The sequence below is a fragment of the Mya arenaria genome, chromosome 8 (genome assembly GCF_026914265.1).
Source record: "Mya arenaria isolate MELC-2E11 chromosome 8, ASM2691426v1".
NCBI lineage: Eukaryota > Metazoa > Mollusca > Bivalvia > Myida > Myidae > Mya > Mya arenaria.
In genome coordinates, this window is record NC_069129.1 from 15,068,847 (window position 1) to 15,086,202 (window position 17,356).

Here is a 17,356-nt window from a genome sequence, read left to right on the forward strand (position 1 = left end):
GAATTATTGTCAACGATAGTGTATTGTTGAGCAACTGAATGATACAATTCAAAATATTTTAGGGCAAAAACTACAGAAATATGTCATGTTCTGGTTTCAATGCTTTCGACTGCGTATGCATACCCATGTCCGTTGCCTTTTTGTCATTAACTATTTTTGAAAGATTTAAGACAGTTATTTACTTCATAACAAGTTAACCAAATGTATATTTTGGAAAGTATGTGTTTGTTGTAGTAATTTATACGGTTAACGGTTTATGCGTTCATAATTTGTGAATTCTTTTTCGAAATTTGGCTTCTTCGAATTGCATGTAGACTATGTATGGGATACCGTTAGTTAATTCATTATTTGTAAGTAAATAATTTAAGGTATCACATACACAATATGGTAGGGAATGCCAGGCGACCCCATATTATTTGGTTTCCACATGCATGGTTTGTTTCTAACGAGAAAGAATATATGTTAACATTATACTAAAAAAAATGTTCAAAGGGCACCTTTTTATGTACATGAATGCAAAGGATATTTCCGTTTCGACTTCATTTGTAATAATGAGCAAAATACAAGATAAAATAACTGCAAAAAATATTTCCGGCCATTTTTAACATATTAGTAGTATCAGCAAGTTATACCCATAATAATAATACCCAAATAATATGGGGCATTTAACATTTCGATCGTATTAGATACTTAGCTTATTTGTGGCTCTTACTGTTGTCATCCTGACATTAAACATGGTAGCTCGATACCTTAATTAACCGGAACTACGTGAGCAATAGTTGTGATGTCACTTCCTTTCGTTTACTGTTTCTGACGAAGAGTAAACCGGAAACTATTCATTTGGCAATATAAGAAAGGTGTATTATGTTTTCTCCGCAAGGTGGCGAGGAGCAGGCGACAATCTGGCACACGATGATCGAACCTAAACTGGACTCGGAGGAAATCGAACGGTCAGTTTATATAAAATTTATTCATATAAAATTGATGTAAATAAAGTAAAATCAGGGGCGGATCCAGCAATTGACGTTTAAGGGGGTGTAATTAGGCGTGCTTCCTCTTGATATACGCCCCTACATCATAACCGAAAGTATATGGCGCAAACTATTTGCATGGGAGTTTGAGGTTACTCCCCGGTCAAGGAAATTTTGATAATTTGTAGTCTGAAATGGTGATTTTGTAGCGTATTTTAATACCTTTTTCTCCCATATTGAAATAAAAAGTAAATTTGGACAATTTTTTTTTGGGTGTGGGGGGCGTGAAAATGAATTGATATAATACGTTGTATTATAATTCGAGTGGCCATAACGCTGGTGTTGTAGTAATAACTACAATTTTATGGTTGTTGCTAGGTTTAGTACGCGAGTCAACTGTCAAGAGTCAACATGTTTCTGTGTAATTGTAATGACGTAGTTATACATCAGCAAAAACGGGGCATGGCTATTCTTTTGTAAAGAAAAGGTTCTATTTTGCTTCATCATTAACATCTCTCAACTATACATTTTTGCATGTGATTCTCTCCCCTGAACATACAGAAGTCTTCAACATTTACCTCCCTTGTTCAGGTTGTTCAGTGTACCGGTGGCCTCACAAACGGACGGGGCGACACTCTATGACGATCTCATCATACGTAGAGGGCGCTCAAGACAACAGGTATTAGACAGGACGATGTTTGCTAACTTGCCGAATTGTTCATAAAATAGCTTTAAGTTAGATAAATTGCCTAAATGGTTTTGCATAATCTGCTCAACAAGTTTTATAGCCACTCGAAAATCACATTCTTTAAACCACCATAAAATAGTGTGTTATGTGGAAAGTATTTTCAATAAAGATAAAAAGATCGTAAAAATGCATGTTTTTTTTTCCTTATTAGCTCGTCAGTATTTACGACACCGAACGCTCTCAACGGATTGTCGTCTGCATGAAGTGCTTGCGCGCGACCCTGAATGACGTCATTTCTTCTGTGTCGACGCTGGATACGTCACAGGTGAACCACGACGGACTTGCAGAGTTAATGGAGCTACTGTCTCCATCACAAGACATTGACAGAATCCTGTATCACGTGAGGAAGAAGGGCGCAGGTAAAATTGAAATTCATGTGTGTGTGTTTTTACTTGGTTAAATCCTCTCCTTAGACTTCCAAAAACCGTTTACATCGCATGGTCAAGCCATAATACAGCAAATGGGCGCGGACTTGCCTTATATACTTTATTAATTTGTTTAATCAAGAAAACATTTTACTCGCTTTCGATACGAATCCTAGATCAAGTACTTTTTAAGTAACTATCTGACGCTAGGCTTGTTTGTGACGACACAACGTATCATCGGCATCCACGGTACACATTCTGTTTACACTGTTCAAGTATCCGACATTGGTCAAACCAGGACTTCAAAACTATTCACCAGAGGACATTGTAAAGAGTTATTGTATACATTGAAGTAAACAATCGTTTTTGTTTAGTCAAAAAATAAAATAAAAAAGCAACAATACCAAATTGCTTTCCCCTTCAGGCCATCTAGATCACCCCGAGTACCTTGTGTTCGAGCTATCCAAGGTTGACCACTTCCGGGACAGACTCGAGTTTATCCGCTTCCGGTTCCGGCTCCTCCTACACCTGTTCGAGATTGGTGAGACGTTTAAACCGATAGCTAAGCGTATATAGTCTTTTTAACCTTTTATATGATGTTTAGGTTGTCACATTTACCAAAAGTACAACAACAGTAAAACATAGCAAAAACAACTCCAGACTCAATGTTTGTTTATCGTTTGCACTTTTAAAAGTATGTGGTCGTAATTTCGCCTCTTTTACTTTGTTTTTTTATGTATGTTTTCCAGACCAACAGATGAGGGAATTAAATACTGCCTGTGATGAGATCACAAGCAGGTACAGTTACTGTTTCTGACAACATAACACAATGTGGCAAAACCGATTCCACCACTTACTTCTACACCATTTGCTAGACATGTATCACTACCAATACAAGTTGTTTTCTCATGAATGTTTTAAAACTGAAGATTGTTTAAATTGTGCAAGGTTCTTTGTTAATAATTTCTGGTTTTGCGACGATTTCTGACCTAACATTTACCACGGATTTGATTAATTTGTGATATTAAAACATCGTAACCCTTTCAATGACCCTCTAACCACCTATGTTTCCGGTCATGCGCAGTACGCCCCTCAAACAGCTACTTGAGACGGTTCTTGCGGTGGGGAATTACCTGAACGGCGGCACGGAATGCGGACAGGCGGACGGTTATGGCTTGGACGTTCTTAACAAAGTAAAGGAATTATCGGACAGGGTACGTTGTCTAGTGTTTGGCACGTCGAAACGGTCACTGATGCATTTAGAGCTGCACTCTCACAGATTAAACGTTTTAACAACTTTTATATATTTTTGTCTTGGAAAGAGCCAATTTCTGCGAAAAGACATGAAAACCAGTAATATAAGACTGCTGACAAAAATATAGATAGCAGGTTTTCTTATTTATGATATTTTTTATGTGTTATGCATTTTTCTTAAAGCGTTAGTAACGCTATGAGCCATAACTCATTTATTTTCGAACGTAAATAAGAAAACCAGCGATCTGATATTTTGTCAGCAGTCGTATATCACTAGATAATCAGATATTTACAAAATATGTCTTATTCCAAGACAAGAAAGAAAACAAGTTTTCAAAACGGTAAAACTGCCAGCGTGCAGTTTTAAAGTATTCATTGTACAATAACCCGGGGCAGTGATTACGAACAGTCTCTAGTCTGAGTTCAGACTCAAGACTCATTATGGCAAAAAAAAAATTATTGTAATTTTCCTTTTGTCAGAGCATTGATGGTAAAATTTGCGGAAATATATTACTATTTGAATGTTTTACTTGTATTTACATATTTTGTTAAAGAAATGGAATAAACATGTGCTTTTCTGAGTCTGGACTTGGACTTGAGACTGTTTGTCCCGTATCTTGAGACTGTTTGTCCCGTATCTTGAGACTAAGTTTGAGACTCGGACTCATAAAAGCAAAATCTTAATTATAATTAATAATAATGATAATAATAATAATAATAATAATAATAATAATAATAATAATAATAATAATAATATTGTAATAATATAAATAATAATAATAAATATAAATGATAACAATAAGGGGACAAAACTGGATTTTTTAATTGAAAATAAAAGGAACATAACATATCATATTTAACCACAATTTTTATCCTTGTTCGTTTCCTTTATCATACAGGACGGCAAGGGGACGTTACTCGAGTTCGTATTAAAGACGTACTGTGCCGTATATGAGAGTGAGGTAGACATTGGCTGCCCGACGCGCTTCCGGTTACCGGAGCCGTCCAACATGCGGCACGCGGCTTCCGTCTCCTTTGAGGGGATCCAGGACGCCCTGTCCAACATACACGCCGATCTGAAACACGTGCGGGAAAAGGTGAGGGGAAGGGACAGGGGCTATTTAAAAAAAAATGGGCGCGTTTGAAATAAGGGTCTGTTCAACCTTTTGCCCCTATTTGACTAAGGAGCTATTCGATACAGGGCATATTTGACTAGAAAGCTTACTGGATACGGTGCTCAATTATAGCTGCAGATATAATATACACTCAATGAATTACTAACATATAACGGATTGAGCGTATCAAATGAACGAAAATAAACATAAAAAATAAATAGGAACCTTACTTAGGCCATTTACTTGTACTTGTCCTTCAGGTGAAACACAAGAAGATGATTTTTTATCATATATGTAATAACGTTGGCTAGACTTGGAATCCGACTCGCATACTTTAAGCAAATGTATAAATAAAATGCCTTCATAACAAAGTTTTTCGTAAAACATGCTAAAACTCACATGAAAACAAACTATTCTACTAAGTCAGTGGTTTTTATAAAATCGGTAATGGTGTGTGTTCAAACATACATTTATTTTCCAGCTGTTGGACCCAGCCATAAACAAGGATACCACCCGCCCCATGGATAGCTTCCGGGTCACTGCCGAGAATTTCTTCGCAGCAGGTACAGTAACAGCGCTATATCCCTATACTTACTTCATACAAGGGTAATGCTCCATCGTTCTCTATGAATGACAGTTAAAATGTATATGGTGAACTCTTGTCCTCCCGACCCATTATATCGGTTTGAAACATCACTTCCGAGTTCTTTAACAATCTCCGCATGAACCGCAATTCGGTACTTACTCTGTCCGTAATCTATGCGGCGGTATTTTCCCTGTAATATGTATTTTTATGGTGCAGGTTCTACCACTCTGTATGCACTTAGTCCGAAATTTTTGCAAAGATTATTTCCCTTACAGGAAATTCTACCATTGACTGTAAACTATAACCAATTCATAAACCGTCCTTTTATTTGAGCGACTTACTACATGTGTCTGTATGTATGACTACATGTGTCTGTATGTATGTGATGGACATATCGTTTGGTTATAGACACATGAAGTAATGTATGTAAATATTGCTGGTATCCCGAACATGAGATAGAAGGGTAGAAAACATGGCCAAAAAAGATAATTGTTCAATATATTGGAATGAATATGTATTTAGTTTACAGAATGTGGGTTCGAGGAGACAATATTGCTGTAAATCAGGATCAGGTATCTGGTTATTGCAGTAGGCCACGTGACTTGGTCGGTTCATTTATTAGATCGTAAAATTCATAAATTCAAAAATGAACTATGGATATGTATGGTTCGTGTATTAACTATTTAACGAAAGATTATTTCTGTTGTCGCTACAGCTCCCTTGGAATAAATGCGATTAATTTGCCTCACAAAAACCGTACATATGCCAGCGACATTGAGCACGAACGCGGTCCAAGGAAATGAGAACTCTAGCTGTCAACGTAATTTGTCCCATCTCTACATCTTGTCAAACATCAGCCGTTGTATTTCCCGGGAGAAAGTTACGTGATTTATGGTGCAGATATTTGTCACATTCGTTCAAGGTCTTTTCACAGGTCCTAGTCTCCAATTTAAGAGCTCATTCCAGTCCGTATTTCATATAAAGATTGTTTTGTGCACATTCTGATTGCAACTTTTCTGATTGTAGTTACGGTAAACAGGCTTTATCAGTTACGTCCCTGGCTTTATAAGTTAAGCCTCATGATTTTATTAGTTACGCCTCTGGTTATATCAGTTACACTGCTTTGATATGAATATGAGTTATGCCCCCTCGGTATGTGAGTTATGCCCCCTCGGTGTGAGAGTTATGCCCTCTAGGTATGTGAGTTTCGCCCCCCCCCCCCCCGTATGTGTGTTATGCCCCCTCGGCATGGGAATAATGCCCCCTCGGTATGTGAATTGTGCCCCTTCGGCATTTGAGTTATGCCCCCTCGGTATGTGAGTTATGCCCCCTCGGTATGTGAGTTATGCCCCCTAGGTATGTAAGTTTTGCCCCTATGTATGTGAGTAATGCTCCCTCGGCATGTGAGTAACACCCCCTCGACATGTGAGTTACGCCCCCTCCGTATGTGAGTTTCGCCTCTTATGTTTGTGAGCTACATCTCCTCGGTATGTGAGTTACGCCCCTTCGTTATGTGAGTTACGACCTCTCGGTATGTGAGGTACGCCTCTTATGTTTGTGAGCTACATTTCCTCGGTATGTGAGGTACGCCTCTTCGTTATGTGAGTTACGACCTCTCGGTATGTGAGGTACGCCTCTTATGTCTGTGAGCTACATCTCTTTGGTATGTGAGTTACGCCCCTTCGTTATGTGAGTTACGACCTCTCGGTATGTGAGGTACGCCTCTTATGTCTTTGAGCTACATCTCCTCGGGATGTGAGTTATGACCTCTCGGTATTTGAATTGCTCCCCCTGTGTTGGTATTGGAATTATCACCCCTATTTATATGAAGAACGCCCACTGGGTAAATATGTAACGGACCTTGGTCTATATTTTGCAGCTCTGGAAGTAATCGGTGAGCAAGAAAAGGTGCTACAGGACACTCGAGACGCATTCGACCGAACAACCACATTCTTCTACGTCGACAAACAGCACGTGAGTACCAAACTTTTGCAAAACGTTGGATGTGCCGTAACTACTTGGCCATCTCCGGCGAGCTCGGAAGATGATTATAGCCGAGAGTGTTCCGATTGGCATTTTTATGTCACCTGTCCCATCCAAGTAGACTTACAACATGTACATGAAGTTACTATTAAAATAATGCGTTGTGTTATTTGCACATGTGCCTGCTGGTAAGTAGGTTAAAAGTATTGAATAATTCATAACAAAAGTAGCAAAATAAAGCAATTAAAAATATATTAGATTAACACGGCGTTTGCTTCTTTTCGTTTTGAAAATAAATAAATAAATTAACTGGTCAACCAAGTAGACTGCTGACCATGATTATTAATAGTTTATGGTCAAATATGGCGTTGTTGTTAGTTTAAACATATTTTTTTTCATTTCAAAGAAATATAAAGTATTATCCACAATGTACAAATGAATAATATATCAAATGTGTCTGATATATTGGGAGACATTTGCTCAATTTAATGCTCAAATAACGTCCTTTTCATGTTGATTTATTCTGGATTGCAAAAAGATCGATAATATAGCTTATAAGGTTATGAATTATATTTCATTAAGAAGTTACTAGCTAATACTATAAAGTAACTAAACCGTGTTTAAAGGATGCAATTAGGTTGAAGTTAATGCTATGCATATTTGTTGATTTGATTTAACATGTTTAATGAAGGAACGTAACAAAAGAAAGGAGGTCACACCGACCGATTATTCAGAATTTTGTTAAAGTTAACAACGTGATTGGCGACATGGTTGTTAACTTTTAAACGTGAACTATATAATGATGTGCTTACATGTATAAATATAATAAAATAAAGGTGGAGCAATGGTCTTAAATCGTTTTAGAAATACAGTTGATCCTTAAGTTTCCAGAGCAGTAAAGATTTGAATGTTGACAATGATGACGATAACAGCGTTGTTCACTTTTACAAAGTTCTGAATCGACCCATTTGTTGTGAACATTTGTCAATGAAGCAACTTAAAGGGACATAGTATAGTTAGATGCATTTTTATTTATTTACCTTAATGCATAACTATTAGACTTTACTGATACCCCTCCCCCCTCCCCAAAGTAAACATGATTTAGGTATAAAGTAGCTTCTATAAATGGATTTTTTAAACTAATAGCCACGTGGCCACACATTCCCACTTTGAATAAGCGCCAAAAACATTGCTAATATTTTTTATATATAACTTAATCATATGCATTTTCTTTTTGTTTCAATCATTCAATCGAAATGAGTTAAACTGCATTAAAATATTATATCAAATCAACCTATATAGTGCGCCTTTAACACCACGCCGTCATGAAAACATGAAATCAAATCAAGTGGTGTTCGATATTTTCCAGGAAATGTTATACAGCACTTTAAATGTATGTGTCTCCGAATGTCCCTTTGTAATTAAATAAGCCTCTCGGAATTTCTGAGACAATAAAGAGAATGATGTTAAAAAATAAATCAAGCCCAAGAAAGTCAATACAAGAACAGAGCCTGGTACGGGGGAAAATGTAATTCTGTTGTTCTTTTCGACAATAGCATGAAATACAATATTTGTTATGCAAATACAATGTTAATGCATAATATATAAGAACATTGATTATATGGCTTGCCAATTAAGCAAAGGAATCTCACCATATGTAAATATGAATTAATTATGAGCATCATTGGATCGTCTGAGAGCAACATTATGTTCATTTTGCTATTTGTATAATTGTTATACGTGAACGCAAAAATCATATATATGAAACCTTCACCCTTCTTTCGTATACACTATTTCCTACAATTTAACCTTGACACTTCGTTCATATACGCTATTTATCTACAATGTCACCTAGACCTGTCTTCCATATACACTATTTCCTACAATGTAACCTTGACCCTTCTTTCATACACTCTATTTCCTACAATGTACACTTGATTCTTATTTTATATACATGTACACTATTCCATACAATGTAACCTTGACCCTTCTTTTATATACGCTTTTTCCTACAATGCAAACTTGACCCTTCTTCTTTTATATACTCTATTTCCTACATTGTAACCTTGACTCTTCTTTTATATACACTATTTCCTACAATGTAACCTTGACCCTTTCATATACACTATTTCCAACAATTTAACATTGACCCTACTTTCCTACAATATTACATTGACCTTTCAGGTTACTCCCCAGCAGTTTTTCCACGTGTGGGCGGTGTTCCTGCACGACTGCAAGTACGTTTGGAAGCTGGCCCACAGACGACTCGCCCGCGAGAGGTTCGAGCTCGAGTTCAAATACAAAGGGCAACTGGTGAGCGATGTTATTATGTGAATTAAGCTCTGTTAAGTTAGATCGTTTGATAAAAGAATGTTTACACTTGATGTTGTAGTCGGCGGAGTTTAAAAAGGGCAAATCAGACGGGCGTCAAGCACGCGTTTGCGATACGTTTGTTCAATATGATAACAAATAGTTACATACATAGTACACAATATCAAGCGATTTTGACTTCGGAATACTTCAAAGCTGGCTTAGTGCGTGTTTTAATTATCTAGGTATTAGTATTTAGAGGTTTGTGTCTTAGGAACATGTGTTTTTACTATTCAAATGTACCTTTTCATTTTCAGTCCGCGTGTTCGCTGCAAGGATATGGAATATTCCGAGCTGGGGTGATGAAAGGTGCAGACTCAGTCATTACAACCGACCCCAAAACATCAACAGCACAGCGCAATAAAAACAATCGCTGGGCAGATGTCCCTGAAAATCAGACGAGACCAAATGTCCCGCCCAAACCGAACAGGTCCAAGAACCAGGACGAGACTTATAAGCCTTCTGGCGGCAGTGATAGATCGTCTTCTCCGAAACCCCTGACTTCAACTCCGCCCTCATCAGTGAGAAAACCACTGCCACAAAATCCAAACCAGAATGGTTCACCGCCGACTGGTTTCTCGTCGTTTGTTCCACCTAATTACGAAAACCAGTCAGAATTTGATCGTCTGCATCAAAATCATAGTCAATTTCATCATCAACATTCCATACCCGTAGTCTCAGGGATACTGAATCAGACACCTTCGTCAGTACACGAACACAGTCCTCCACCCGGAAGTGCCAACTACCGTAGTCCAGACATGACGTCATCAACAAATGCCACACCCAGGGATAAAAAGTCGCAATCTCAGTTTTCGCTCAAGACCTGGTTGAGACGCGAACGTGAGCAAGTCAGAAAAGAAGTAGAACATGATTCGATTGATCAAACTGATTCGAAACCGCAAAGTCCGTCCAGGTCATTTTCAAGGTTTAAGAACACAATGAAACAAAAGTTCTCGGGCGGAAGTTCAAAGAAAAACGAAGCATCTGATAGGAAATCAAAGGACCACAAGACACCAAATTCACTGTCAAATAGACATGCGACCGACAATCCTGTTTCACCATACGACATTCTAAGAACAAATCAACCAAGTACGTCTGCCGCATCTTATAAAGCAGACGACCAGCTTCAAAATGCTGAATCTGGTATACTAGCGAGTTTGGAGAGCGAGTTTGCAAATAAGCCTATCCCTGACACAATTATATCACCAATTGACGACCCAGATGCAGACGACATTTTGGTACAGGATCATAAACATGAACTCCAAAATGGCATTCCGCCGCAAATACGAAGAGATGAGTTTTACAAAGATACCAGTGATATGAACAATAATGATAAGTTTGGTGTGAACTACAAACCAGAAACACAAAGAGAGGAATTTCCCTTGTATGGTCGTGTGCAAAAAGATCATACACATCGTGATTCATATTTGGCAAATTCTGAAAGTACCTTTCTCACTCCGGTTGCAGAGTCTAAACGCATAGTTGGTATGGCAGCACCTATTTATAAAGCAAGAGTTATCAATAATTACGAAAACCAGGGTAAATTTGAAAATCCAAATATACCACGACAACAGGCTGAACCCGCGAAGCCCTTGCGGAATGGGAATTTAGACTATACACATACAAATAGCGATGTCCCAAATAACCATGACGTCATCACATACCCATATTCACGTCAAACCAAAGAACATACAAGAAACCGTAGTTCTGATGAAGTTTTGAAGCCAAAGGCACAACAAAAACTGGTTGGAAGTAATCAACATTTTAATGGTGAGGTCTCTGCCTATGAACACCAGTCAAGATCTGTTGCCAGTAGAACGCCAGAAAAGAACGCGCCAGCAGCCGAAACACCACGAAAAAGAGCACTGTTAGGAAACAAGAACTACACTACACCAGGCAAAAGAGTACCAATGAACGTTCAGTCGATCGGTTCATTAATAGATAAGTTTGATAAAGCTGAAAATAATTCAAAAACGGGTGACAATAGTTCAAACAAGCCCGATGCTATGACGTCAACGCCTGTTGCTCACAGAAGGAATGGTTCAAACACGGACAGTAAAGACATGTCACCTCCATTACCACCGCGTGAAAGGAATCTAGCCCCACCAAGGTCGTCTGGCCAACAGTTTACACCCAATGAAAATGTGAATGATTCAAATATGACGTCACGATATACGTCACCAGATAATCGACAGCCTTTCTTTTCACCACAGTCAAGAGCAGAAAATATATCGACCAACCAATTTTCACCACCTAGCGCTTATCCTGCACCTCAAGGTCAAACACCCGAATCACAAGGTCATTTCTCACGTCAGACGCCGAAAACTACACCAAACTCGCAGTCATATGGACAGTATACACCACAACTGTCAAATGGCTATCTACCAAACAGAGATACTCGTAACCAGTGTTCAAATTCTCGTGACCGTGTTATTCCCAATAGCAACGGTCTTAGCAACGGTTTCCATGACAATGGTGAACACGATCGATCTGATGACAAAGATGACGGCTACCGAGCAAAACTGCGGAAAGCGGCAAACTTTAACCAGTCGGCATTTGATAGAATGCCAAAAAATAGTCCTCAATACACTGGCAGAACGAGTTTTGGCTCTCCATATGAAGTCAGGGCCGGTTACTCTTATGGGTCAACGTCTGCAATGAAATCCCCTTTGAGCAATGATGAGGATATTTCTTACATGGCCATATAAAGTGTTAAAGGATGTCCAGACATTAAGCCTTGTTTTTATGTCAGAAGTTAATTTATTTTATGTATTATGCAATTATATTTTGTTTTGTTTTTCTAAAATTCTTGTTTACATATAGACGGATTTTTTTTTTAAAGCAACACACTTGAAGAAATACATGAATATACAAGTATGACAATGAGTGATTTGTAAGAACTGGTCATTAATCATTTATAGAAAGATGTGCTGATGGTGCGTGAAAATTAACTGCCTTTTAATAATTAGAACAAGTGATTATTTGGGTACATTTTATAAAAAAATGTTTGTCGAAATATAATGTTAAAGGAAATAATGTGTGAAGTATTTTAACAATCTGTACCTATTGGCACTTCTCTCTCATTTCGCTTCAATATTCATGGTGATTATAATTAGAATCATACAGATATTCGTTTGAATTGTTAGCTATCAAATTATATTAGCATATCTGTATTTACCTGAAAAGGGCTTTGTCTTTGCTATTAAATATTTGTATGATTCAATTGATCCACTGGAGTTATTGAGGGTTCTTTTCGTTCGGTTAATGATCAGTTCTATGGCGTAAATTCATTGCGTACATAAAATATCCGATGTTCAATTGTGTGAATCTCGGATACCTGATGACCGCGGATCATTTTGTATCATTTGAAAGGGTTTTATGAATAGTGAAAGAACATGTAAAACTACACCGACAAAAAAAAAGATTTCAGGAAAGCTATTGGGCATTCGGAACTCCTCTGCCATTTTTATCGAAAACAACCTCGCATGTATATGAACGGTTTACATACTCAGAAATCGGTATGTTTAAGTCCGCCGCAAGTAGATCGCGTAGTAATTTAATTCAGCGGTTAAACTTAATGACTTAACTCTTGGGAATCTTAATTATGTTCGCAATAAAACACTTTACTGGCAATCAATTTAAACTTAGATCAATAAATACAAGCTTAAACACTACATTCTATTAATGATAAAAAATTCAAAAAAATACGAAATACTTCTTTGTTTCGATAAAAATTACCGAGGAGTTCCGAATGGCTATTGAAATACAAATGTGAAATAGTCTATTCCTCGACAGATTTCATTTGAAAATAAGTAAAAAAATAATGTTCATATAAGTTATCAGTAAGAAAGAACCACTAATTATACCAAATTTTATGGGGTCACCAGCATCATTATTTAATATATCTGCATATGGCTAGATACAACGAAAATCGTATTTATACAACAGATACCTATATACATTGTTTGGTCATAATATCTGCGCTGTAGGTTTCTTTTCCAACATTTGCTTAAATATTGAAAAGCTTTTAATACTTATGACTTCAGCATTTTCACTCATGTTAGTTTATCCATTATAACAAGGCTAGGAAATAAGGTTTTATTTAACCAAATGGTGACTTAAGTTTGTAAGTAAATTAAATCGTTTTATGATTTATTTTCATGCCATATTCTGTATTTCATATTTTGATGATTTTTATTTCATGACAAATTTATGACGAGTTTCATGACACTAATAAAATACACTGTACCTGTCGTTGATATTGTGTTTATACTTAACAAGGTAATGCACTGACTACGTTCACACTAAATCGGACCAACCATAGTAAAAAGCCATATTTATAATGTTTTATACCAACGCTCTGCTACTGAATATTCTACAGCTTATTTAGAAGCAGATTATAGGCCGTAAGTGCAAAACTTGCTGCTGCTGATTGAAACTGCTGATGATTTATTGATGATGACACTACTGTTGTTACTGCTGCTGATGTCGGTGGTGATGATGGTAATGCTGCTGATGGTGGTGGTGTTGATGATATGTTGTTGTTGTTGTTGTTGATGATGGTGATCGAAGAGGAGGAGGAGAGGGAGGAGGAGGATGGTGGTGGTGGTGGTGGTGATGGTGATGATGATGATGATGATGATGATGATGATGATGAGCTCATGACTTGTAGGCAAAGTTTGTTGTGAAAACGTGACGCTGATCATCCTTTAATGCCTGTGCAAGAATGAGGTTTGTAGGTCGGTGTAGATATCTCGAACGAGTTTGAAACTGAACTACGGAGACACGTTAGGTGTAACTCGTCTAAGTATTGACTAAGGCAACTAATTAGAATTTGTCGCTTCCAAGCAGTTAAAGCGATATATTTCCAATGGCAAATTACAGAATGCTATCATCGTTGCTTACGGGGAAAATGTTTATGAATAATTGACAACTATTTGACACGGGATTAGGGGCTATTGATTTCAGATTTTGGAGGAAATAATTACAAATAACTTGAAGTATTTATCGAAATTATCCTGTCAAATAGTTAGCCATTAGTTCGTTGTCACCACGTTACCCTGTATTGAACACACGAACACCCGCTGGAAAGCTAGGATTAAGGTAATCTCAAAACCCTCGCCTAGTGTCCCGCAAAAGGCAAACAGTAATATCAAGGTTATAAAAATGATGCCTTTCAAGAAAATAGCACACTGAAATAATCAAAGTAAGAACAGTTAAAACCATAGGTGGCAATATCCACTGAAGTTAAAACCTTAGGCGGCAATATAAACTGAAATCGAAGCATAGTCGGCAATGTTATATGTAGTTGGGACCATAAGTGACAATTTTAACTGTAGTCGAAGTCATAGGTGGCAATATCAACTGTAGTCGAAGTCATAGGTGGCAATATCAACTGTAGTCGAAGTCATAGGTGGCAATATCAACTGTAGTTGAAACCATGGGTGGCAAAAACAACTGCAATTGAAACCATAGTCAGCAATATCAACTGTAGTTGAAACCATAGTCGGCAATATCAACTGTAATCGAAACCATAGGTGGCAATATCAACTGTAGTTGAAACCATGGTTGGCACAAACAACTGTAGTTGAAACCATAGTCAGCAATATCAACTGTAGTTGAAATTATAGACGACAATATCAATTGTAGTTAAAACCATGGGTGGCATATCACCTGTAGTTGAAACCATAGGTGGTAATACCAACTGAAGATGAAACTATAGGCGACAATATCAACTGTAGTTGAAATCATAGTCGGCAATATCAACTGTGGTTAAACCATAGGCGGCAATATCAATTGTAGTTGGAACCATTTTCGACAATATCAATTGTAGTTGGAACCATTTTCGACAATATCAATTGTAGTTGGAACCATTTTCGACAATATCAATTGTAGTTGGAACCATAGTCGGCAATATCAATTGTAGTTGGAACCATAGTCGGCAATATCAATTGTAGTTGGAACCATAGTCGGCAATATTAACTGTGGTTAAACCATAGGCGGCAATATCAACTGTGGTTAAACCATTTTCGGCAATATCAATTGTAGTTGGAACCATAGTCGGCAATATTAACTGTGGTTAAACCATAGGCGGCAATATCAACTGTGGTTAAACCATTTTCGGCAATATCAATTGTAGTTGGAACCATAGTCGGCAATATTAACTGTGGTTAAACCATAGGCGGCAATATCAACTGTAGTTGAAACCATTTTCGACAATATCAATTGTATACCATAGTCGGCAATATTAACTGTGGTTAAACCATAGTCGGCAATATCAACTGTGGTTAAACCATTTTCGGCAATATCAATTGTAGTTGGAACCATAGTCGGCAATATTAACTGTGGTTGAAACCATAGGCAACAATATCAATTGTACTTGAAACCATAGGTGGCAATATCAATTGTAGTTGAAACCATCGGTGGCAATAACAGCTGTAGTTGAAACCATAGGCGAAATATCAGCTGTAGTTGAAACCATGTAAATTGCAAAGTTTCTAATTTAATTTGCCTTTTTCAAAGTATACAATTTTGTGAAATTAGTGTCATTGTTATTTAGTGAATTGTACGCTTTGTTTAAAAAGCAACAAACATAGTTGGTCTTCTCCGATAAAACAAAGAACGTTTTTAAGAAAACATCCGAGTTTGATTTCGATGAAAAATGGCCGAGAAGTTCCGAATGTGTGCTTTACGCTCGACTATAGTAAAAACTAGTTCACATCTGCAAATGTTGTTTTCACAAAATGAAAAGAAATGAACATTATGTTAGTAATATTATAAACAAAATCATTCAAAAAACGTGAGCTATTAATATTACTCCCAATATGACTTTAAGCACATATGAATAATTACAATCGCCTTGTCTTTTGTGTAGATAAAACTTGACGTCTATATTGTATAACACGCAAGGTATTATGACGTCATTGTATATTTCAATATTGCGATCGAATTAGATATGCGTGACGTATTTTAACCAGTAATAGCAATAACAACGTAAAAAATAATTTAATGCGGTATATTAAAGTGATATATCATTTTAAAGGTTATGTCATTACAAACTAAAATATGCACATTTTTTCAAAATCCATCAATTTTTGACAGAATTATGGCCCTTTTAATTTTACATTTTTATCAATTTTTCTGCCAAAATAGGTCAAATTCAAAACTTCGGAATTTAAATGAAATGAATAATGTCAAACAACACATTTTGTTTATTTTCTATAAATTTAATACACATTCCTAAATATCAGAACCGAAACAAAGTTTTAAGCAATTTATTTTACTTTAAAAAAATGATGAAAAAACGTCCATTTTTAGGAAATTTTAAAATTGCTTAATATTTTGAAGAATGAGCTTGAAAAAGGTAAAAGACAAAGAACATTTACATTCTTCCATTCACTGCTTGACTGTTGCATTTTTACAATGAATAGTATTATAAATAGGAAGATAAAAGGCAAACAAAAAATTAGTTGCCATGGTAACCATTCAATAAAAATACAAAAAATGCTTTAAACATCGCTTTTTGTTAAAAATGAGAATTATGTACATCTTGCCATGAGTGCCTGACAGTTGTAATAAAGGTGAACTTCAACCCATCTAGCAATTCTGAATATTTCAATATAAGTATGAGATTGTCAGCAATTTTCAAGGTTAAATTATAAATATAATTCTATACAAAGTATGACCAAATGATTAACAAATAACAGAAATATTTCATTGACTGAAGCGGACATGCTAAAAAGTATCACATTGAAAATACAAAGGTTTTTAGACAACAATTACAGTTTCTTAAGAAAACTAGACTCGATAGTTACCATGGCAACTGTTGTTCTTGTTTTTGGCCACTCTCAGAAACGATGTGTTTATAAATAGCCCTTGCGGAAAATGCGACAGATTACTGAATCAAATGGATGGTATCACTGTGTAGATAAATGAATGAATTTTCAGAAATTCGATGATGCATT

General features: G+C 36.7%; 1 protein-coding gene across 7 annotated transcripts in view; it reads left to right on the plus strand.

Moving 5' to 3' along the window:
* Positions 1 to 13,638, plus strand: part of LOC128243673 (uncharacterized) — a 47,253-nt gene extending 33,615 nt beyond the window's left edge. For all 7 annotated transcript variants that reach the window (XM_052961567.1, XM_052961569.1, XM_052961564.1 and 4 more), the window contains exons 4-14: positions 881 to 950; positions 1,563 to 1,650; positions 1,871 to 2,078; positions 2,509 to 2,625; positions 2,834 to 2,882; positions 3,169 to 3,298; positions 4,238 to 4,435; positions 4,935 to 5,016; positions 6,919 to 7,013; positions 9,207 to 9,335; positions 9,650 to 13,638. In XM_052961567.1, coding sequence (XP_052817527.1) covers positions 881 to 950; positions 1,563 to 1,650; positions 1,871 to 2,078; positions 2,509 to 2,625; positions 2,834 to 2,882; positions 3,169 to 3,298; positions 4,238 to 4,435; positions 4,935 to 5,016; positions 6,919 to 7,013; positions 9,207 to 9,335; positions 9,650 to 12,100 — 3,617 coding nt within the window. In that variant the 3' untranslated portion in view covers positions 12,101 to 13,638. The remainder of the gene's footprint in view (positions 1 to 880; positions 951 to 1,562; positions 1,651 to 1,870; positions 2,079 to 2,508; positions 2,626 to 2,833; positions 2,883 to 3,168; positions 3,299 to 4,237; positions 4,436 to 4,934; positions 5,017 to 6,918; positions 7,014 to 9,206; positions 9,336 to 9,649) is intronic.
* Positions 13,639 to 17,356: the final 3,718 nt, after the last annotated feature.